Raw genomic sequence first — 24,845 nt, 5'->3', positions numbered from 1 at the left:
TAGCCTACTGCTCCACAGCACCAGCCCCCTTGTGTGTTTTTCTTAAAGAGGGCCTCCCAAAATTGTTTAAGCTTGGGCCCCATAAAACCCACATCTGCTCCCTACTTTGAGGTAGTTCTGAGATACTTCTGGGAAGAAGGAAGAGAGGACTTTTAGATAGGGACTGGATGCTGGCCAAGGGTCTTCGAGGAAAAGAAGCCCTGTGATACGGGGGTGATGCAGGTTGGCTCCCTCCCTGAGCCGGGACCTTCAGACAGTGCCATCATCATCAGTGCCTCCTCCGTGCCCAGCATCCTCTCAGTGTGGCCCTCTGCTCATTCTCCACTTCTCTCTGCCCTGCTCCCAGGTCTTCTCGTGGGTACCCTGGATGTGGTGCTGGACTCCAGTGCCCGCGTGGCCCCCTACCGCATCCTGCACCAGACCCAGGATTCGCAGATCTACTGGACCGTGGCATGCGGTAGGTGCCCTGAGTCATGAGGGGTGCTATGCATGGCCCCACTGGAAAAGATGGCCCCTGGAGGGAGGAGACCTAGCCCACATTCCTGGAAAGGCTGCCCTCTGAGAACCCCAAGCTTCCCCTCATTCACTCAGCACAGCCCAAAGCTCAGGAAGGCAGCTCCACTGTTCACAGGACACCCCCACAAAGCCCCCAGTGCTGCTGACGGCACAGGCTCCAGAGGAACCAGTGACCACATTTTCATAGCTGCCTTTGCTGGGGCAGATATAATTGGGCCTCATCGGTGGAGGATTCTGTATTTTCAAGTTTGCTTACTCCCTAAAATTTTATTTATAACTCCAAATCAATACTTCTGGGTGCTTTCATGTTCATTTAGAGATATTTGTATGTGTGTGTGTGTGTGTGTGCAAAGCAGTGAGAAAATGGAGCTGTCTGATGTGCAGAGGTAGACAGGGTGGCTCTCACCCTCTTGTTCCTGCCATGCACGGTGAATGAGTAGACTTTTCAGTCCATTTGGTACCACACTGTTTAGCACCACCACGGTTTTCACATTTTTGTGCTCTATGTTGATTTCAGTGTTGAAAACGGGCCCCAAACATGGTGCTGAAGTGCTGCCCGCTATTACTGAGAGTAGAAAGGCTATGATGTGCCTCGCAGAGGAGATGTGTGTCAGATGAGCTTCTTCCAGGCATGAGTTATCTCAGGGTTCTAAGAAAGCTTGGGTATTAATGGAACTAAAAGATAAGCTGATAACAAAAAAAAAATGAAATATGTGCATAGTTTTTTTTTTGTTTGTTTGTTTGTTTGTTTTTTGTGGTACACCTTTCCCATAAGCCTTCTGAAGGACTCTCATGGCATGTTGACCAAGAGTGTGTTGCTAATAACCAGCATTGTATGTTAAACAGAAACAGTAAAACAGTCATGTACTGTGATAAGAGGCTCAGGCAAGCTAACCCTCTGTTTCCCATGGGGCACTGGCTCAGCATTCTGTGATTCAGAGTTCAAGGGGCTTTCTGGAATAAGACTTGTGAATAGCAAGCATGTGCTGTGGCTGCCCTCCTGGGAGGAAGGGCACCCACCCTTCCTGAGAGTCAGGGAGAAGTTCCCTTGCGGGGGCACAGGCCAGGCGGAAGTTGCTCTGATAAAATGGTGCTCAGACAGCACTCGCTGTGTTCCGGGCACTTCTCTGAGCCTCCTGCAACTCCAGGACACGCTGGGACTTTGCTTTGCTTTGTCTTGAAGAGCAGGAAACCATGCCCTGGAGGGGCTGAGTAACCTGCCGGAAGTCACACAGCTGCAGCTCAGACAGATCATGTGCTCTGGCCACGGCAGAGGCCTCTCCAGGCCAGAAGCCCTGCGGTCCTGAAGCCACGGAGGTCCTGTCTTCCAGAGTGATGAGGCTCCAAAGTTCTCAGCGCACACAGCAGGACCCCCAGTTCAGGAGGGGAGACAAGGGAATAAAGCACAGAGCAGGCGCGACTGGGGGACGGCCTCCACTTACTGGGTACTGCTGCCTTCCTCCCCACACACCCTGAACAGCACTCTCCTTTCTCCCTCTGTGATTGTCTGAACTTAGCCCCCTATGTGCCAGGACACCTGTAGAGACTTACATTGAGCAATAAAGATAACCACTTACGGTAACTTCAAAATATGTCATGGAAATATTCACAGAATCGAAACTGCAGGACTTAAGGGTTAGAACGGTGAGCTACCTAAAGCCAAGCCGGGAAGCCCATAGGATCCCACATCTCTGGGTCCAGAGCTGAAGCGGGGACTTGCCACAGGAGAGAAGGGCTTCCCTCTGAGCTGGGTCCAGGGAGGCTGATATGTGACCGGGCAACACAGAGGTGAATTACTTTAAAATGGACCCTGGGGAAAGGGGGCTTGTAGTGCAGAGTGAGAATCTGTTTGGTGTAGAGCAGGAGTCCCTTTGGTGATGGCGGAGCTGGTGCTGGGGAAAGGCCCTGCCACACTCTACAGCCCAGTCCTTAACCTCATGCCACAACCCCCCCCAGTCCCACAGCCCTGCCCTGGCCTCTGCCTGTCCCTTCTGCACCCACCAGCCTGGCTGAGCCCCAGAAACAGCTCACCAAAACCAAATAGCACCTGACTAGGGCATCCTGACCCCTGAGCCTGGCATTCAAGGCCTTGCAGGGCCTGCCTGCCTCTATTTTTGGACTCCTCCTCCCAGCTGAATGCCTGGCCCTCCGCCAGACTGCACACTTAACAAGACCTGAAGCTCCAGGTCATACCCTCCTGGCCACTGCTCTGGGTCTCCATCTGTCTAACCTTCCCTCCTACTCTGCTGAGGACCTTCCTGATGTCACTGCCTAGGAAACCCTTCCCAGCTTCGCCAGACTCCTGTCCCTTCCCTTCCCATCTAAAGTGTCTCCCATTAGACCAGTAGCCCCAGAGGGTATGCTCTGCAGCCAGGCAGCCTAGGGGGAGGCTCTGATTTGGCCACCTCCCAACCGTGTGACCTTGGGCAACTTTCTTAACCTCTTTGTGCCCTAGCTTCACCCTGTAAAATAAAAATAATCTTCTCTGTCTCCCACATGTTCTGAGAATGAAATAAGATAATCCATGGCAAATTCTGAAAACAGAAGTAGCACTTAATAATCTAAGAGATGGTATAGTTTGTTCATCCTTTGTATTAAAGGAAGGGTGAGTTACTTTTAACTAATCTTTTTTTTTTTAAGATTTTAGTTATTTATTTGAGAGAGAGAGTTACAGTGAGAGGGAGAGACAGAGAGAAAGGTCTTTCATCCACTGGTTCACTCCCCAAATGGCCTTAACAGCTGGAGCTGCGCCGATCCGAAGTCAGGTGCCAGGAGCTTCTTTCAGGCCTCCCATGCGGGTGCAGGGGCCCAAGGACTTGGGCCATCTTCTACTATTTTCCCAGGCCATAGCAGAAAGTAGGATTGGAAGAGGAGCAGCTGGGACTAGAACTGGCACCCATATGGGATACCAGCACTGAAGGCGGAGGATTAACCTACTGAGCCACAGCACCAGCCCCCTAATCATTTTAAATGCACATATGTAAACACTCAGAATTAAAGTGAAGATATCCACGCAGGCAGCATGGAGAAGCGCTCTTCTGTTTTAGGTGCCAGGAATGTGTGGGTAGAAGAAAATGATTCAGTAGAGATGCAACAGGTGTAAGCTTAACTTCCATATTGAAGGGCGGGTTCTTGACAAAAAGGCAGAGAGACACACACGAAGATCCCTTCCCTATCAGTCAGACCTTGGCCTTTGTACTCCAAGCAAAGGAAACCGTAACAGAAATGTGAAGAAAACTGGGGAGATAGCAAGGTGGCGTGTGGACAGTGTCAGGGATTTTGGGGTGAATGTGGCAGCCTGCTGTGACTGTGTTATGTAATTCCGGGGTGATCATTTTCACGTAGGCATCCTCCCAGGCCCATGGATAGGATCTTTCCTTGTTAGTCTGGTAAGCAGATTAAACAGCTATAAACAAATGAACCCTAACAGAGACCAACTGGCCTGTGACAGAAGAAGCAGGGCTGTGGGCTGAAAGAGTGGCAGGGACCTACCAGGCCTGGCCAGCAAGGGTTCTGCGGAGTCTTGAGTGGGTAGAAGAGGGTTGTCAGGAAGGGAAGGGAGGGTTGGCTAGCATCAGGCACCCCAGACAAAAAGTCTGATTCACAGTCACACTGCACTCTCTTCCTGGCTAAGGCTCACCACACACCAAGTGCATGGGCCATGCTGCGGGCCCGTGATTAACTTGGCCTCCCAGGGGTTCCATAGGCTGTCCCACCCCGGGACAGCTGAGAAGGATGCAAGCCGTTCACTCCTCTCATCCTTGTGTTCGTTAGTCAGAAAGCAGCTCTTGAGTATGACTGCTACTCCAGGCACACAGCAGGGTGCTGGTTGCAAGGGGAGGCAGGCCAGGCAGAGAACTCTCACCCTCTGGCTTTTCCCCCAAGGTCCCTTTCCCCTGTTCCTCTATAGGAGTTAACAGTTCCTTGGAGAGTGGCATCGTGCTGTCTGTTCTTGTCATTCCATTTCCCCTGGGCCTGCTGTGTCCTCCAGGGCCCCTCCCTGCAGAGGGTCAGAGGTCACTTGTAGGCCAAGGGACAGGGCCAGCTGGTAAAGCTGAAGAGAAGGATGGCGGCTGCTTGCCCGCCCAGCGAGGCCTGGTGTGCTGTCGGAAGCTGTAGCCAGCACCTGGGGACACCTGAACTTCTCATGAGAAAGCTGGAGTCACACTATCTTTCTGATTAGTCACATGCATGTCAAACTATGTCAAATTCTTTCAGCTTAAAGAGCAACCCTTACTTGTTAGCCAAGTTGCACATGCAGCGATGGTCCTGGGGAGACACGGAGGAGCCTGGCCGTGACTCTGGCACCTGGCCTCAGGGAGGTGTGGGGTCCATCTGTCCCATGTGACAATCTGTGACTCTGCCTGAATTCTATTCTTTTTTTTTTTTTTTTACCAGAATCATTCATTACTGTAGTTACATACCAGAAAGCTTTAGAAAGAAAAGAATAAACAGCTTCAAGATTGTCATCACTTGATTGTAGCAAATTAGGTCTTACTTTTTATTTTATTCTTAACAAATCTTTTTTTAAATTTTTGTTTATTTTTTATTTGATAGGCAGAGAGACAGAAACAGATAGATAGAGAGAGCTCTTGCATCCACTGGTTCACAAATGTCCAACATAGTAGGGGTTATGCCAGATGGAAGCCAGGAGGCTGGAACTCCATCTTGGTCTCCCAAGTGGGTGACAGTGACCTAATTACTGAGCATTCAACTGCTGCCTATCAGGACACAGGAGGCTGGAATCAGAGTGGAGGTGGGACTTGAACCCATGCACCCTGGAATGGGAGGCAGGCATGAAGCAGCATCTTAACTGCTACACCGAGTGCTTGCCCTAGCACTTGCATTTTAATCTCTGGTTGAATTTATGTTTCTGGCATGGCAATTTGACAATTTTTCTTTTCTTTACTTCAAACTCCTTCTAGGTTCTTCCCGCAAAGAAATCACAAAACACTGGGAATGGCTGGAAAATAACTTGCTCCAGACACTGTCCATCTTTGACAATGAGGAGGATATCACCACCTTTGTCAAGGGCAAGATACACGTAAGCTTTGCATTCTACTAGCAGCTCTCACTCCACTTCTCTGGCTGGCAGCATTCACACACAGTCGGCCCTCCATGTCCATGGGTTTCACATCCACAGGTTGAACCAACCATCGATTGAAAATATACAGGAAAAAGATTGCATCTATACCAAACACATACAAAGTTTTCTTTCTTGTCATTATTCCCTAAATAATGCAGTGTGACAACTATTTATGTAGATTTACATTGTGTTATAGATTGTAGATAGACTTAAAGCACACAGGATATGTGCAGGTTCTTTGAAAATATTGCACCGTTTTATACAAGAGGTTGGTGCATTGGTAGATTTTGGTATCCACAGTGGGGGCCTTGAACCAGTCTTCCACTGATGCCAGGGGCTGGCTGTGTATTGTCTTCTTCCACTTTTACACAGCATAGTGTGTCACCCCTATTTTTCAGAAGTGCAGCCTGAAGTGTTGAAAGGGGAGATTGAGTTCATTGCTCCTGAAAGCCCCACTTACCCTGGTTGGTCCCTGGCACCCGAAGCTCAGCGTGGAGTTCCTTGCCAAGTGCCTCAAGAGACAGATATGCATGAAATGTCATGGAAAATGGAGTTTAAGTTGATTTTGGTGCCAAAAAAAGATTTAGAACCATGCATAGTTTTCCACAACGTTTGTTTTCCATGAACCTTTTGAAGACCCTGTGTATATGCCAGTTCCTTGGCTAATGGAGGAGGAGACTAAAAATGATAGACTATTTGAAGTATATTTTTATTATAAAACCAACATGTTTTAGAAGGGTACATGCAGTTTATCCACCAGTCCTACTCCTTGGAGTTTCCCCTGCGGTGACCTGGTTTATGACACATGTATCAAACTGCTCCCCACAACTCTGTGTGTGCAAGCCCACAGAAACTGCCTCCCAGCCACAGGAGACAGAGGAATTGTGCAGTGACAGTGCCAATACTCACTGGCATTGTTTAATGCTGTATGGTTACTGTGCTAAATGCTTTATATTCCAGGGGACTTGTTAAGTCATAGGTGGTTATACTTTATGGAATGTTCTGTAGCCATCAAAATAATGATTAGGAACATTGTAGCAATGCATGAAAACTAACCTCATAGTGGTATCTAGGTTGTTTCCTCTTTGGGAGACAATTACCACTATAGTGAACATTTGTCTTAGGGGATGTGTATGTCTTTTTCTTTCTGTTAAACTGTTGTTTTAAGTTGCTCTGCTAGGAGGGCTCTGACAGTCCAGTTGCTGTTAGCAGGCCTGTGAGTGCATTACCCCCAGAACTCCACAGGCCTAGGCAGATGGTACCAAGCTCCTCAGCTCTTCTCTGTGCTTTTGGGGTTCAAGGCAGGCCCTGTGTTGCCTTCTAGCCCCAGGAAAATAGACAAAGTGTGGAGGCAGGGAATGTGGAGCCTTCCCTCCCTGCAGGGAACAAGTTGGGCAATAGCAGAATGGTGGTGTGTGCTATATGCCTCCTATGCTGGGGGTTTCAAAAAGCTCATGGAAAATGGAATCCAAAGATACAGATTTTCTTTTTAAGATTTGCTTATTTATTTGAAAGAGTGACAGATGGGCTGGTGCTATGGCATAGTAGGTTAAGCCAACACCCACAGTTCTGGCATCTCATATGGGTGCTGGTTCGAGTCCTGGCTGCTCCACTTCTGTTCCAGCTCTCTGTTATGGCCTGGGAAAGCAGTAGAAGATGGCCCAGGTCCTTGGGCCCCTGCACCCGCATGGGAGACCTGGAAGAAGCTCCTGGCTCTGGCTTCGGATTGACGCAGCTCCAACCATTGCAGCCATCTGGGGAGTGAACCAGCAGATGAAAGACCTCTCTCTCTCTACCTCTGCCTCTCTGTAACTCTGCCTTTCAAATAAATTAATAAATCTTTAAAAAAAATATTTATTCGAAAAACAGAGTTATATAGAGAGGTAGCTTAAGAGAGAGGTTAAGGGGCTAGCACTGTGGCGTAGCAGTTAAAGTGCTGCCTGCTGTGCTAGCACCCAATATGGGCACTGGTTCGAGACTCAGCTGCTCCACTTCTGATCTAGCTCTCTGCTATGGCCTGGGAAAGCAGTAGAAGATGGCCCAGATCCTTGGGCCCCTGCACCCACGTGCAGATCCGGAAGAAGCTCCTGGCTCCTGAGTTCAGATCTGCTCAGCTCTGGTCGTTGCAGCCATTTGGGGAGTGAACCAGCAGATGAAAGACCTCTCTCTCTCTACCTCTGCCTCTCTGTAACTCTGCCTTTCAAGTAAATACATAAATTTTTAAAAAGAGAGAGAGAGAGAGGTTTAGATCACAGCTACTGGTGCTGGTGGGAAGGATGGAAAACCATTTTTCCTTCTACCTTGTTAGGTTTGTGGTTAGGGCTATGTAACAGAAGGTAATTAGCAAGGGGAAAACAAGCAGATTTTTAAAATTTTATTTTATTTAGATTTATTTATTTATTTGAAAGTAAAAGCTACAGAGAAACTGACGCCGTGGCTTAACAGGCTAATCCTCTGCCTTGCGGCACCAGCACACCGGGTTTTAGTCCCAGTTGGGGCGCCAGATTCTATCCCGGTTGCCCCTCTTCCAGGCCAGCTCTCTGCTATGGCCCGGGAAGGCAGTGGAGGATGGCCCAAGTCCTTGGGCCCTGCACCCGCATGGGAGACCAGGAAAAGCACCTGGCTCCTGGCTTCGGATCAGTGAGATGCACCAGCCGCAGCGGCCATTGGAGGGTGAACCAACGGCAAAAAGGAAGACCTTTCTCTCTGTCTCTCATCTCTCTCTCTCACTATCCACTCTGCCTGTCCAAAAAACAACAACAAAAAACAAAAAACAAACAAACAAAAAAAAAACTACAGACAGAGAGAGAGCTTCCATCCACTGTGTCACATATAATATGGCCACAATGTCCAGGGTTGGGCCAGGAAGTTCATCCGGGTCTCCCACATGGGTGGCAAGGGCCCAAATAGTTGGTCCATCTTCTGCTGTTTTCCCAGGTACATTAGCAGGGAGCTGAATCAGAAGTGGAGCAGCCAGGACACAAACCAGCACCCATATGGGATGCTGGCATCACAGGTGGCAGCATAACCCACTAAACCACAGCGCCAGCCCTCAGGCAAACATTTATTGACAGGTATATCTCACACACACAGGGAGGAGTAGCTCAAGGGTTTGGTTAGAGCTTGGCTTGATGTAGCACCTTAGCAAAGTAACAGTAAACTTAAATGGCAGGTCAAAGTGTGGGAAATAAGCCCACCTGAGACCACCTACCCACCAAAAGATGGACTTAGAAGAATGAAGGAAGCAGAAAGCAAGGCATTTTTTGATAGCCAGTCTTGAGAGCAGTGACCAGCAGGTGAAAGCAGGGGTTGCACTCAGAAATTCTGCTCCTTTTATTCCTGTCATACACAGTTCCCTTCCCCCAGTTCCTTATTGGTTGTGCAACTCGGGAAGCACAACCTAAACAAGATGCCACACCTAAAGCAAGGGGAGGGGGACAATGGGGAGGGGCAGTTGAGGTGTTCTAGGCAGCTAGGATGGGGATGGGGTGGTTACACTGTGGTCCTAGCAAAATCCCTTTGTTTTCAAGACTGGCGTGAGGGGGAATGTGTAACAAGCCTTCTGTGGTTATGTAGTTGAGACTGCTGGATGGGATATTAGAAATCAGCCAGTGTGTGCGCCAGGGGCCTAAGGGAAATAAAATTCCTTCACAGAGGAATGTTAACAGCATCGGAAGCAGCCCAGGACTATGAAGTCCTGCCCATACCCCAGCCTACCCCACCGAGGAAGGCACCCTAGAGCAATCGCTTCTGTTCAGCACTAGTCTGATAACCCTGGTTTTATTAAAACCTTGGGAGGAATTTTACCTAATTCACACTCAGCAAATCCTTTGTCCAGGAGAAGAAGGAGGAGAGTAAGGAGAAACGGTGGGAAGAACTGGATTCCATTTCCTTGGAAATTAAAGCCTAAATGTAAACTAGGCTCGCTCTCGCTCTCGCTCTCTCTCTCTCTCTCTCTCAACGGTGGGAAGAACTGGACTCCATTTCCTTAGAAATTAAAGCCTAAATGTAAACTAGACTCCAACAGTTGCCACACCTCACCAGGCCTCCTTCCTGAACTCCCTCCCACACAAAGACAAGAACACAGTCCAGCCATCTCAATTAAGCAAGCTCATTGTTGACCCATTTGGGGTTTTTTCCCACTTAGTCCCCTCAGCAGCTGGGCACTAGGCCCTGGCATCTTGACTGTACTCAGGAGAGGCTCAGCTCTTATGAAAATACAGCACTGGGTCACTTTGAACAAGAGGACACTGATTTCAGGCTTCCAGGGGCAAGGTGAACATATGGGGGAACCGAGCAGAGTCAGGTCTGCTCCCAGAAGCCTTTGATGCTGTTTCTGAGCTGAAAGGAGCCTAAAGCCTCCAGTAAAGGGGAATTTATATCCTGCATTTAGGCAGAATGGGGGAGGGGGGACTTTCCCTGGATTTATTGCTGCTGAGGTTGCCCTCAGCCCTGAATAATTCTTACATCAGAGGGGCACATTTTCAGGTGACGTATTCTTTTGTTTCTTTCCCTGGATATGCTCATATAGTCATCTTCCCAATAAGCTGATCAATAAGGCAGCAGAGAGGTAATCTGGTGGGAAGTTTTGTTATGGCCATATTAGTCCATGTTTTTTCACTATAACAAAGTACCTGAGGCTGAGTACTTTATAAAGCCAAGAGGTTTCTCCACTGATAGTTCTAGAGATCCAGGGTCAAGGGGCTGCATCCAGTGAGGGCCTTCTGGTTGCGGACACTCTGCAGAGTCCTGAGGGGGTATGAATTTCCCAGTGACAGTGATATGGGAGAAGTGGGGTCTGATTTTATTACTCCTGGTCCTTGTCTTTTACTTAAAGAGCATTTTAAGCACAAATTTCCTTCCCTGTGCACATACACAGTGCACAAAATGATAAAGTTTATTCAGAAGATAAGAAATCAAAGACATATGCACACGTGGGCGTAGAGTAGGCCAGAGGGCACCTTCTCTTGTCAGATGGAAGAGAGAGCAAGCACCTCCCAGTGCCTACTTTTATGAGGTGATGTAGTCCCTTGGGAAGTTTACAACACTGCCATAAAATTCCTCATGGGACTTAATATACATATTTTGCCCTTTCCCAGATCTCAGATGAAAATGAGGCATCCTGGGAAAGAGAATTGCATGGGTAGGACCTTGTGGTTTGTGACCTCCAGCTCAGCTAGCACCTTGTCACATATCAGCAGGACCACAGGTGTGCCAGCTTGGGTCTCTCCTCCTCTTGGAAAGCCACCAACATCACGTGACCTCATCTGATTACCTCCCCAAAGCCCCACCTGCAAATCCCATCAACGGATGACATGAGGGATTCGGTGTCTTACATATGAGTTCCAGGTGATGTGGCCACACCATTGCACTGAGAAACAGAAGGGATCAGAGCAGACTTCACCTTGGGCCCGTGGCACCTCCCTGCCACCAAGAAGCCCAGCAGACACAGCAGGCCCCACCACCAGCACTGGCCCCTTGAATTACATTAGTGATCCAGTAATTATGTGTCTAGAATATCAGCATGTACAGTTTGAGATGAGTGCTTTAGGGACCTGTTTTATCCTGGGAGGTTTGGGGCTGGTTCTGGCTTCTAGGGTGATGTTCACTTTGAGCTGAGTGAACATACGAAGCTCTGGCCTAGGTGGGCCTGCCTGCTGGTCTGGGGGCAAGGGCAAGAAGCAGGAACCCCATGGTACACAGAGGTCAAATGCCAAAATCCTCCAGGACAGAGCCACAGGGGGATCCCATATAGGCAAAGAAAGGGGAGAGAGAGAAAGGCACATCTTTGCATATTGCTCCACCAGTGGGCGTGTGTTACGGAGGTGGCTACAGAGGGCCCGAGGGAGACTCCCTTCTCTGCTATGGGGTGGGCATCCCTCATCAAAATGCCTGGGACCCAAAGTGTTCTTGATTGGGTGATTTTTTTGATTGTGATGTCTTGTGGACGGGACCCAACTTTAAACAGAGTTAATTTATGTGTCATAGATACTGTTACCAGTCACAGAGGGGAGTTTGGTTGCCGGAGGGAAGTCTTTTGGGTTCTTTTCCTCAGCTTAATATAGAAATAGGCTAATCCTCCGCCTTGCGGCGCTGGCACACCGGGTTCTAGTCCCGGTCGGGGCACCGATCCTGTCCCGGTTGCCCCTCTTCCAGGCCAGCTCTCTGCTGTGGCCAGGGAGTGCAGTGGAGGATGGCCCAAGTGCTTGGGTCCTGCACCCCATGGGAGACCAGGATAAACACCTGGCTCCTGCCATCGGATCAGCGCGGTGCGCCGGCCGCAGCGCGCCAACCGCGGCGGCCATTGGAGGGTGAACCAACGGCAAAGGAAGACCTTTCTCTCTGTCTCTCTCTCTCTCACTGTCCACTCTGCCTGTCAAAAAAAAAAAAAAAAAGAAATAAAAAGCCAGAAAACAATTTGCAAAGAGGCTGAAACTTTTATTCAATTGGCATGTGACAGAGAAAGAATCTGGTCTGAGAGGAGACCAGGCAGAGTGCCCAAGTGGGACACTGGCCTTGAGGAAGTGTCCCAGGTTTCTAAGGCATTATTGTTTTTTTCATTGGGTCATTCTGTGGGGATGCCCACTGGACGGGGGTTTCACATATGTATGTTGATCGGCTTGGGGCTCATGGAGATAGCAGGGGTCTCCTGGAGACTGTCTCCTTAGGGGCTCAGCCCCCTCCCCCGACAGCTCTGAGTGAAAGATTGCACCCACTCTGAGGATGTGATTTAAGGCCATAAAGTCACTCCTGCATCACAAGAAGCTATTAGTGGGGGAGATGCCAGTTGGCCTGGAGACAGACTTTCCAGCCACAGCTGGCAGCCTGCTTGCGAAGGACATTCTAACAATGTCTGAAGGGGCCCATGGACCCCCAGCCCTATTGGCCAGCCTCAGATACCTTAACATAGAGCACGAGGGTAATTCCCTGCCATATTTTTAGTGTGCCTGTGCTTTGAATGTGACCCATCGCAGGAGGTCAGGTATGGAACTTGCCACTTGGGGCCTCATGCCTGCCTAGAATTTTGCAGTACTTCAGGTTAGGGATATTCAACCTGTATTTGCATCTTTAGCCTTCTTTGTGGGGGTATGTGTCAACAGTTTTCCATAAAAATGTGTAAAATGTTCATCTCACAGAGCCAGTGGTGACTAGAGCCAGAGAATTGCGGGCACTTGCCCAGACTGACAGGAGCCATGACTCATGCAGCTGCCTCCCCCCAGAGGAGGTCCTGCCTGTGCTCTTGGCCCTCCCTTCCCCAGGACCCAAGGCCCCTGCTCCCTTTGACCTGTCCGGCCTTGCCTCTCCTCCTCCCTCAGGGTATCATTGCTGAAGAGAACAAGAACCTGCAACCCCAGGGGGATGAGGACCCTGGGAAATTCAAGGAGGCAGAGCTCAAGATGCGGAAGCAGTTTGGGATGCCAGAGGGGGAGAAGCTGGTGAACTACTACTCCTGCAGCTACTGGAAAGGTCGCGTGCCCCGGCAGGGCTGGCTCTACCTTACTGTCAACCACCTATGCTTCTACTCCTTCCTGCTGGGGAAGGAAGGTAAGTGCTGGCCCAGCCACCCAACCTCATTGGCCCTGGCTCCCCCAGACCCTCACTGCCCTGACCTCACCCCAGGGAGTTCCTGGTGGGTCTCCCTCTTCTTGGCCTCCAGTATTCTGTCCCCACACAGCCACCAAGGGGATCTCCCCCAAAACCCAGGTGTCACCTTAGCAGCTCACAGCAGGAACATCTAGACTTCAGCCAGCCTATACCTGCCACTGGTGGGCTCTCACCATGTCTATACCCACTGGTTGGAATCTTCACAGAGTAACTTTCTGTGAAGCCTCTCTTTTCCCTAAGGTCAGTGTATCCAAGGGCTTGCATCGCCCTGAGTTGTGCAGCATCTTGGGCATGTACCATTGCCATCACCTGCCACAGGTCCTTCCTGCCAGGGCACCTGGCCTCAGGATGCAGTCAGCCCTTCTGCTGCCACCATCACCCCCAGACAGAGCTCTCAGGGCTTTCGCTGTCTGCTTTCCTGGCCTAGCCAGCCTGCCTCCCTCTGAGCACTATCTCGCCTTTCCCTCCTCCTGCTCTCACTACTTACCTGTCAGATCAGGACAGCCAGGTCCTGCTCTGTGCTGGCCACAACGTGTTGCTCATGCATCAGAGACTCCCACTCCACTGAGCTGCTCTGGCCCAGTCTCCACTAGTTCACCTCCACCCAGTCGCTCACATCACTCTTCAGCCATGCATGGGGCAAATGTTCACTGAGTGTGGTTGGTGGGGGGGTGGGCAGCACACCAGACACCCCAGTGGTCCTGTCTCTCAGGGAGTGGTTCATTCCAGGTGGGTTTCGGGTGTGGGTGGGAGTCAACCCTGCCTCTCCCAAACATAATTGGTGGTTTGTCTGTCCTGGCGGGTGTCCAGTGAGCCTGGTGGTGCAGTGGGTGGATGTCACACGGCTAGAGAAGAATGCCACCCTCCTCTTCCCTGAGAGCATCCGTGTGGACACCAGGGACCAGGAGCTCTTCTTCTCCATGTTCCTCAACATCACTGAGACCTTCAAGCTCATGGAGCAGCTGGCCAACCTGGCCATGCGACAGCTACTGGACAGCGAGGGCTTCCTGGAGGACAAGGCCCTGCCCAGGCCCATCCGGCCGCACAGGAACATCTCTGCTCTGAAGCGGTGCGTTGCCTTCTGGGGCTCAGAAGGGCCCTGCTGTGGGTGAGGGTGGGCCTACTCGGCGCCAGATCCACTGGCCCTGCATAGCACCCAGCCAGTGGCCAGGTGTGGAGACCTGACAAGGTTTCCACCTTAACAAGAAGCCAGGTCAGTGACTCATTGTGGTAGGACACGGGGCAGAGGGTTCCAGGAGGTGTAACGATTCCTGGAAGGACCACTGGCACAGGGGAGGTTCTTCATACTGTCTTGCTGACAGCTCTGTGATGGGAGGGTCCTCTTACTATCCCTAGGTCTCAGACGAAGACACCGAGGCACAGAGAGGTCACTACTTGCCTTACTAGTAAGCCGTGGAGTCATGATGGGCACCCCTCGGTCAGGGCACCCTCAGGTTGTATCTGAGACCCCCGTGAGGCTGAATCTGGAAGACTGCAGGGATACACAGCCTCCATCCCAGGTCTTTGGGCAAGTCAGGCCTGTGCAAGTCAAAGTCACAGCCACTGTGTTGGAGATGGGCACTAGGGGCCAGCTGTGTTTGAGAAGCTCCTGGGTTGTAGCCTCAGGAGAAACCTGCATGGCTGGTTGTATCTCATCAGTTCCCTGGGCCCGAGTCCCACAGCCAGACTCACCTGTGTGTTCAGAGACCTTATTCCCGTGGGAACATTTCCTGGCGTGCACCAGCAGACGCGCAGGCCTCTGGACCAGAATGTTGTGTAAGGATGTCACTACAGATGGAAGGGACTGGGCTGTCAGTTATCAGGCATAGTTAGGGGACCTGTAGCCCAGGGCAGATTGGAGGCTGTGGACAGGGGCCCCAAAGGGGTGAGGGCCTGGGTGCTCGGCCACTACCGCTCAGAACCTCAGACATGTGAGGGAGTGTGTCTGTTAAGCAGTGCCCCCACACGGTTTAGGTTCAGCTCCATGCCTTTCTGTTGGAAGAGCTTGTCCAGGTTTCAGGTGGGGCCAGGCTTTTCCATGTGAGGAGGCAGCCTTGGGGCCAGGGCATGCTTGGTCTGAGCAGGGCAGGCTGCAGGGCCTGTGGGCCCTGCCCACCCCTCAGTGCCACTGACACCTCACAGGCTGCCTGGGTTATCCTGCAGCATCCTTTCCAAGCAGCCTCCGGGGCATGTTGTATACTCACTCCTCTCTGCCTTTCAATTTGCATTCTAGATTAACTGTAGAGTCCTTGGGCAAAACCGGCTTATTGGGAGAACCCCAGGGATTTAATGTGCAATGTGGAAACCAAGGCCCTGAGGCCACTTTGCAGGTGTGACTCCTGTCCCCTTTGCTCCTGCCTTGTTTCCTCAGAGACCTGGATGCCCGAGCCAAGAACGAGTGCTACCGGGCCACATTCCGGTTGCCCAGGGATGAGCGGCTGGACGGCCACACAGGCTGCACCCTGTGGACGCCATTCAACAAGCTGCACATCCCCGGCCAGATGTTCATCTCCAACAACTACATCTGCTTTGCCAGCAAGGAAGAGGACGCATGCCACCTGATAATACCCCTGAGGGAGGTGAGCGGCCTCTGCTCACACACGCGCGCGTGCACACACACTGATGCACACCGCACATTCACACATATATCCCCTCCACACTCACATAAACACAACCCTCACACATGCGCACACACACACACACCACACATTCACATATATATCCTCACACACACTCACATAAACACAACACACAACCCTCACACATACACACACACATAGTCCCCACACTTTGTGCTGCTTCTCCAGCCTTTTCTCACCCCCTTTTCCAACCAGCCTCATTACCCCCTCAGAGCAATCGCTGTGCCCACTGCCCACCCCCATTCCCAGCTCCTCCCAGCTCCTGCTTGCTGGACCAGCTCTCAGCTCAGCTGCTAGCTCTCCACAGGTGCCTTCAAGACAAAGCAGCCAGTGGCCCCAGCTCAGGCTCTGTCCAGCACTTGCCCCGGTAACCGTACTTAGCCTGCATGTTCACTGTGTGTCCTCTCCCTGGGCCATGGGCTCTGCTGGGCTTCCCACCAGAAACCTATCCTGTGTCCTCCACTCTCAGAGGAGACTGAAGCTGCTCTACCACCCATACCTTCACAGGTATCACAGGGACAAGGCTCCAGTTTTGCTTTGGAGCCAGTGGTCATGGGTCTTAAGTCAGTGGGGGCCAGAACTAGGCTGAGCAGAGTCCTAGGCCAGACTAGGACAGTTTATATCACTGTCCTCCCAAAGGCCCTGTCGACAGGTGAGAAGGTGGGACTTAGACGTGCAGGTACTGTGCCCCAGACTGCACATGGTGGCAGGGTCAGCATATGGGTCCAGTCAAGCACACTCAGCTATACAGCGCAAGATGCAAATACCCAAGAGAATACTTCTGCCTTCTCAGGTGACCATTGTTGAAAAAGCTGACAGCTCCAGTGTCCTGCCTAGCCCGCTGTCCATCAGCACCAAGAGTAAAATGACTTTCCTGTTTGCCAACCTGAAAGATCGTGATTTCTTGGTTCAAAGGATCTCTGACTTCCTCCAGAAAACGCCATCCAAACAGCCAGGCAGCAGCACTGCAGGGAGAAAGGCCAGCGTTGTGGACCCAGCTCCCGAGGTGAGAGCGGCCTCTTGGGAGTGGTGGGGTGGGGACGAGACCAGGAAAGAGCCAGGGCAGCCATCAGCCTCCCTGCTGGAACCTGGCCTCTGATGTGCAGGCCTCAGGTTGAGAGGACAGAGCTGGAGAGACTCCTGTGTGCAGGGTAGGACTTGGCCTGGCCTGGCCTAGCCCAGCCCAGCCTGCACACCCTCTGCCTGCCATTGCCCCTGTCCTTTCTGCACCCCACACATACCCCAGACCCCACTCTGACCCAGTGTGCCTCAAGGCCCGTTCCCTTGAGAGTCCTCTGTCCATCAGCCACCCTCATCTCCACCCTTCCTGAATTGCTCCATCTAGAGCAAGGGCCACTACCAGAGGCTGGGCCACCTCCAGTTAGTCAGCTTTTTTGTTATTACAACAAAAGTCCGACAAAACTGACCTTGCAATGGGAAAAGGTTTAATTAGCTCATGGTTTTGGAGGTTTGTTTCCAAGATCCAGTGGCCCCATTTGTTTGGCAGCTGGTGAGGGTGGCAGTGGTGGAGCAGGAGTGCAGGGAGAACCAGAAAATAGAGACAGAAGCTGGGCTGAACTCGGGCTGTTAGCACCAAGCTCCCAGGAGAGCTGCCTTCCACCTCACGCCCTCAGTGACCGAAGGCCTTGCTAGGCCGCACCTCTAATCACCACAGCAGTTTGTTTCCACCTAGTTGGCACCAGTAACTTACAAGTTAATGTCCTGTGTGAGTTCAAGAACCAAATCCTGATCAAACCAAAGCAGGTTTGTTCACACAGCCTTTCCCCCGCCAGTCGTTCAGAATGAGGTTCTTACAGGGAAAGGCACCTTTTAAAGACTGAGCTGTGGTTCTGTTAGTATACCAACATGCGTAACCAACAACCATCCCTCTGAGTCATCAAATACTTTTTCCCAAATGCGGTTGGATTATTAGTGTTGAGGCACAAAAGCCGTGCGATGTTACAAGTGGAGGGCAGGTCTCTTCCATACTTTTTGATCCATAGGTTTCTGCTGTGCCTCCCTTTTTCCACCTGCGGTTTTCCTTTGAAGGAATTGGGCCGTTTGTGCTGCAGTATCTCCCAAGGTCTGGTTTCTGCTGACTGCTTCCCCCTGTAGGCATCTACGGGTACCTCATCCCCTCATCCCCTCCCTCCTGTATGTGAGTTGAGTGGTGACATCCAGAACCTCGATCAGATTCAGGCTCTGTTGGTTTTTGTGAGATGCCTACCTGCAGGCAGAATTGAGGAGTGGTGTACCTCTAGCACCTGGTCACTTCTTTTTTTTTTTTTTCCTCTTTTTTTTTTAATTTTTTTTTATTTTTGACAGGCAGAGTGGACAGTGAGAGAGAGAGAGAGACAGAGAGAAAGGTCTTCCTTTGCCGTTGGTTCACCCTCTAATGGCCGCCGCGGTAGCGTGCTGCGGCCGGCGCACCGCGCTGTTCCGATGGCAGGAGCCAGGTGCTTATCCTGGTCTCCCATGGGGTGCAGAGCCCAAACACTTGGGCCATCCTCCACTGCACTCCCTGGCCACAGCAGAGAGCTGGCCTGGAAGAGGGGCAACCGGGACAGGATCGGTAGCACCTGGTCACTTCTATAAGGCCGCACTGGCAGTCAAGGACAAGCATTGCCTAGATCTAGCCATTTGTTGGGGTTTGCAAAATGGTGACACCCTGACTCTACACCCAAATAAAGAGAAATGTCCCTTCATGAACTATTGGGGTACCCAAGGCATGGCTGCTTGGAAAGGCAGAATAAATGCTTTACTCTTGCCTTCTACTCATCAGTTGTCAACATAATGAGAAGAGTTTTTCTAGTCTCCTCCAATGTGGCCAACTGGTTTTTTATATGTTTTTTTTTTCTTTAAAAAATACGTATTTATTTGAAATACAGAGTGACAGAGAAATGGAGACACAGTGAGGGAGATCTTCCATTTGCTGGTTCAATCCCTAAATGCATGCAACAGCTGGGGCTGTCTAGGCCAAATTTTGGCCAGTAACTCAATTCTGGTCTCCCACATAGGTAGCAGGGGCCCAAGTGCTTGGGCCATCATCTGCTGCTTTCCCAGGCACATTAACAGGGAGCAGGAACAGAAGCAGAGCGGCTGGGACTCGAACCAGTTCTTTGATATGGGATGCTGGTGTCACAAGTAGTGGGTTGACCTGCTATGCCACAAAGCCAGATGCCAATGTTTATCTGCTAATGTCATATTGAACCATGTAAATACGCTGTGGATTAGCAGCTCACGGTGTCAGTGTCCATTCTTCCTAGTCATTGCTCCATCTGAGATCAGGAGGACCCTATTCAGGTTGATACTTTGTCCTTCAGACACAACCCTGTTCATCTTTGGTGGCTTCCTTGCTTCCTGGTACCAAGATGAGTGTGTTTCTGTTGTTTTTGCTTAACCTGAACTTGCAAAGACACTTAACCACTAGAAGAGTCTACATATAAATCCGCAGATCTGGCTTCTCTGTGAAAGTTAGCAGCCCTGGCACCACAGTGCCCTTCCCACCCTGTAGTAGATGCCCAATACCTTGTTGAGTCGTTATGGAATTGAGTAGGTAAGATGGACTGGAGATGTTAAAGAAAGTTTTCTGAAAGTTAGGATTGATCTGGGGCTGTAAGAAAGGGTAAGGATGGATTAGGTGGAGGCCAGCAGTGGGTTCAGCCACGACTTTCCCTATCAGCATCCCATATTGGAATGGTAGTTTGAGTCCCACCTACTCTGCTTCCTGTCCAGCTCCCTGCTAATGCACCTGGGAAAGCAGTGGAAGAGGGCCCAAGTGCTTGGGCTTCTGCCACCTACTTGGGAAACCTGGCTGGAGTTCCTGGCTTCTGACTTTAGCCTGGCCAATACCTAGCTGTTGCAGCCATCGGGGGGAGTGAACGAGTGCACGGAATGTCTTCCTGCCTTTCAAGTAAATAAATCTTTAAAAAAAAATTGAATGAAGGGGTACATGAGCAGGATGCCTTCCTTCACAAGGCTCAACACTGGATGACGAGGCCTGACAGTCCGAGTCAGCACACACCGTGGCCTTGTTTGAGCATTCACCACATGCTCATCCAGCCTGTTTAGGTTGAGTTCCTGTTAGATACCATTTGCCATTCCAGACAGAAGGAACAGAGCAGTGCACAAATGGACAGAACCTGTGCTTTTTGAGAGTTTAAAGGCTAGTGAGAGTTGGTAAGAGATGTTTACGTGTAATGTGTCGGGCTATGAATCAAACTGAAGCAGGATGAGGTGCCCAGGCCAGAGGAAAGGAGGAGCCTCACTCTGTCTCCTGCTCATGGGTAGCCTGTGATCAGGTACATGTGAAAGGGAATTGGAGAGAAGCAAGGGAGTGAGTCAGAGAGTATCTGGGGAAGGAGGTTCGAGGCAGAGGGAACAGCAGGTGCAGCAGCCTTGAGGCAGCTTGAGCTTGGCAAAGGCCCTCGTGCAGGAGATAAGTTAGGAGAGGTGGCAGGAAGCTCTGTCACGGTCAGCCCTTAGACCCTCGTGAACACCTTGGCTTTGCTGTGAGGGAGATGGGAGCCAGCTCAGTGACTTCAGGTAGATTCACATTGGTGTTCAGCTATCACTACCACGCATCCACAGAACTTTTAGATTTTGCAAAACTGAAGCTCTCTGCCCATCAAACAGTAACTTACCATTCCACCTCACCCTGCCCCTGGTCACCACCATCCTTTCTGCCTCTGTGAGCTTGACTCTTCTGAGTGCCTCATGGAAGAGGAACCACACAGCATCCGTGTTTGTGACTGGCTCTTTTCACTCACATGATCCTCAAAGTTCATCCTTGTTGCAGCAGATGAAAGTGCTTCCTTTTTAAGGATGAGTAATAATCATCCTTTGCCTGTAAATGCCACATTTTTAATTATTTATTTATTTGAAAGGCAGAGTGACAGACCTTCCATCTACTGGTTCTCTCCCCAAATGTCTGCAACAGTTGGGGCTGGGCCAGACTGAAACCAGGAGCCAGGAACTCCAGGCAGTTCTCCCACATGGGTGGCAAGAACTCAAGTACTTGACCAACTATCTGCTGCTTCCCAGGTGCATTAGCAGGTAGCTGGATCAGAAGCAGAGTAGCTGGAACTTAAACCGGCACTCTGATATGGGATGTGAGTGTCCCAAGTGGCAATTTAACCTACTGCACCACGATGCTCACGCCTATATGCACCACATTTTGTTACCCATCAATGGACACTTGCGTTGCTTCCACCTTTTGGTTATTTTAACACTGGGATAAACGTGTATGTATCTGAGTACTTGCTTTAACTTCTTTTGGGTTTCTATTCAGTAAATGGAAACCTCAGCAAGTGAATTTGAGAAGCAACCAATGGAACTGGGAGCAGGTTTACACATGAGTTATAAACAAACCCAGGGGCTGGCACTGTGGCGCAGCGGGTTAATGCCCTGGCCTGAAGCACCGGCATCCCATGTGGGCGCTGGTTCAAGACCCAGCTGCCCCATTTCCGAACCAGCTCTCTGCTATGGCCTGGGAAAGCAGTAGAAGATAGCCCAATCCTTGGACCTTTGTACCCACGTGGGAGACCTGGAAAGAAGCTCCTGGCTCCTGGCTTCAGATCGGCACAACTCCAGCCATTGTAGCCAATTGGGGAGTGAACCAGCAGATGGAAGACCCCCCGCCCCTTTCTCCTTTCTCTCTTTGTCTCTCCACTCTCTATGTAACTCTGACTTTCAAATAAATAAATCTTTAAAAAAAAAAAAAAAAGAAGCAAGAACATGGAGATTTGCTAATGGCTGAGGGATGATCAGAGAATGGTAGTGCAGACCAGACCCTTGAAAGCCTCAGAAACACCCAACAGAAACTTTCCTTCCAGAAGGAAAGAGGCCCCTAAAAAAAAAAAAGCTGAGATTGAGCTCAGGAACACTGGGCATAAAGAAAAAGCCAGTCTCAAAGTCCTAGAGAGAGCAGGCCACACAGACCACAGCAGGAGAAGGAGCCTTCCAACTATGAGGTTCAGAAAGCCCCCTGACCCACATCTGCCCCCCACATAGCACATCTCCTAAAAGCACAGAAAAATTCCTACCCTGTAAACATGAGCAACAGAAAAAGATTTTTCACATCCTGTACAAAGATATTACACAAACGAACCAACCAACCTTCCATGGACGGTGAAATCAGTTTCCTCAAGCAAATGAAAACTGTAACCTTATATTTCAAAATGATCCAAAAGGAATTATTAAAACATTAGAAAATACTAAAGAATGCTATAAATAAAAAAAAAGTGTTCAGAAAAATATGAAAAGAGTTGACAGGACTCAGGAGAGAATTAGAAAAACATATACAGAAGTATTTGAGAAGCAAAAACTGTACAAGCAAAAACACAAGCACGAGCAGTTACGTAAAATAGAAAGGGATAAGAGAAAAATGGGTGCCTTAGTTTGAATATGACTTGTCCTCCCAGACTCATGCAGGAATTTAAAACCCAAAGTCATAGACATGACCTGACCATGGGAGCTGTTAGATTTGGTTTGGTCACTAGGGTGGAGCCACACTTGGATCCTGGTGGCTTTGTAAGGAAAGGGAGAGAGACCACACAGGCACAGACAGACATGCGTGCTCCCTCCTGGGTGCGATGCAGCCTGGGGCCCTCACCGGCACCTGCCTCATATGAAGTGAGCTGTGAACCTCCAGAACCTTGAGCCAAAACAAAACTCTATGAAATTGGGCTGCCTCAGGTATTTCATTAGAGTAATGAGAAGCTGACTAATGCAGTGAAATTAGAATAAACAAGAAGAGAAAATAATAGCCCAGAGAAGTGATAAAGTCAGGCAAAGAGGATCAAACTTATGTGTGATAGAAGCTCTTGCAGAAAACAAAAGCTGTGGAATAATAAGTAATAGAAACTATGGTTACAGAAAACTTTATGAAATAAAATTCTTGAAGCTACGTAATAGGAGAACACATTATATGTCTGGGAAAATCACAGAATAATCCATACTGAGATATAATCTAATAATAATTGAACCTTAAATACTTTTAAAAATTATTTTGGGCAACCAATCAAAAAGGCCAAGTCGCTTGTGAAGTCAGGAAAATCAGACAGGCATCAGACTTTCTGACAGTAACATTTTGTACAGATGGAGTGACATTGTGAAGATACACAGTAAGAGAAACTGACCCTAGGATTTTATATCCAGCCACACTGGCCTTCAGGTGAGCACACAGGCAGTGAAGACCGTGCCCAGGAGCTTGGGGGCTCTGCCACCTCCCGAGACTACTGGAAGACCCCAGAAGTGACTGGAGAGGCTTTAGCATAAGCACTGTAGAAATAAGGTAGATAATGGGGATAAAGGTGGAGACAGGTACACTTTGCAGGTTCTGATGATAGAGACACGGGACAGGGATAGCATGGGGTAGGAAAGTGCAGAAAGTGGAACAGGTCAAAGTCACAGTGCACCACTTACATCAGATGTTGGTGTGGAGTCGGGAATCATCATTGTCTTACAAAGAGGGGCTTAATGTAACTATGAGAACATACACATGTACCCTCTGGTGTAGACAGGGAAACAATTTGAGAAGGAAAAGGATATAATGAGTTAGCCAACTCTTTCCAGAAATTTAGCATAAGGTGGGCAGAGAATAATGGGGGTCACTTGAGGGAGCCTCACTTTTTGCTGAAAGACAGCAGGGACAGCTGGCCCTCCATATCCATGAGTTACTTATGCGTGGATCAAAATACTCAGAGGAAAGCTATGTCTGTGCTGAACATGCACAGACCTTGTTCTCGCCGTCATTCCCTAAACAGTGCAGTGGAACTGTTTCACATAGCACGTGTCAAGGAATCTTGGGATGCTTTAATGCATTCAGGAGGGGGTGTGTGCGTTATATACGAATACTGCACTGTTTTATGCAAGGTGCTTGAGCATCCACGGCTTCTGGTATCTTTGGGAGCCCTGGGACCAGCCCCTGTGGATTCCATGGGATGACTGTACACTAAAGAACACAGATCGTGGTGTGTACCTTGATAATTTTTTACAGTGTGACCACAACGTGTGAGCACCCAGTTGAAGATGGGGGTTTCCTGGACAGTACCAACAAAGTTGTGTGTTGAGGTGAGAGAGGGAAGAAAGATGAGGTGAGGTGAGGTGTGGGGGTGACGCTAGAGAAGGCCCTGTAGTCTGCGGCCACACCACCCTGAACGCGCCTGATCTCGTCTGATCTCGGCAGCTAAGCAGGGTCCAGGCCTACATAGTACTTGGATGGGAGATGGTCCTGTCCTGGAAGGGAGAGATGAGGGAGAGCGAGCCAGGGCCCTGCTGGAGAGAGGGTCCATGCCTAGCAGGGAGGGCGCCTGTGGTTTCAGATCACTTCTGCTTCTGCCTGTTCGTTAAATAGGAAGCCAGTGGTTTGGAAGTTTGTACCAACAAATAGATGAGTCAGTTACTAGAGGTGGGGAGAGGAATAGACTAGCAGTGTGGGATCCAGGCAGCACTGAACAGCCGTGAGCCTGAAGGGGAGGTGCGACCCTACCAGGGCTCTCTGCGCGGCCTCGGGCTGGAGCTTGTATCTGTCCCACGGGGCATGTCCTGGGGCCTGGCCTGAGGTTTCAGTTTTGCTGAGATCCTCCATGGCCTGTGTGAGCCCATCTGCGGCCTTGTCCCTCTCGGGGAAACCCAAGTGGAACGCAGGCTCGACAGTCTAGGCGCTGTCAAGCTGTACTGGGGTCATGCCTACTGCTGTAAGCAGCTGGTTATAAAAATGTATTAAAGTGTGCCCCAAATCCATCTCTAAACCACAAGCCAGGGGCAGAAGGGTGGACTGTAGTGGGGACTTCGTAGTTTTCTCTCTCTGTCTCCCTTGCCCCCTTTAAAAAAATTACAGGCTGGCATTGTGGCACAGCTTTGTGAAGCCAGCATCCCATATTCCAGTGCTGGTCTGTGTCCCAGCTGCTCTTTTTCCAATCCAGCTTCCTGCTCATGTGCCTGGGAAGGCAGTGGAAGATGGTCCAAGTCCTTGGGCCCCTGCACTCATGTGGGAG

General features: G+C 50.1%; 1 protein-coding gene across 3 annotated transcripts in view; it reads left to right on the top strand.

Annotated features, from left to right (window-relative positions):
- Positions 1-24,845, top strand: part of TBC1D9B (TBC1 domain family member 9B) — a 47,100-nt gene that overhangs the window by 3,759 nt on the left and 18,496 nt on the right. For all 3 annotated transcript variants that reach the window (XM_062188573.1, XM_062188570.1, XM_062188572.1), the window contains exons 2-7: positions 347-457; positions 5,442-5,560; positions 12,919-13,147; positions 14,018-14,276; positions 15,579-15,786; positions 16,640-16,852. In XM_062188573.1, the coding sequence (XP_062044557.1) occupies positions 347-457; positions 5,442-5,560; positions 12,919-13,147; positions 14,018-14,276; positions 15,579-15,786; positions 16,640-16,852 (1,139 nt within the window). The remainder of the gene's footprint in view (positions 1-346; positions 458-5,441; positions 5,561-12,918; positions 13,148-14,017; positions 14,277-15,578; positions 15,787-16,639; positions 16,853-24,845) is intronic.

The sequence above is a fragment of the Lepus europaeus genome, chromosome 4 (genome assembly GCF_033115175.1).
Source record: "Lepus europaeus isolate LE1 chromosome 4, mLepTim1.pri, whole genome shotgun sequence".
Lineage (NCBI taxonomy): Eukaryota > Metazoa > Chordata > Mammalia > Lagomorpha > Leporidae > Lepus > Lepus europaeus.
Note: the sequence above shows the minus strand (reverse complement) of the source record. Positions and strands in the feature narration are given on the sequence as shown.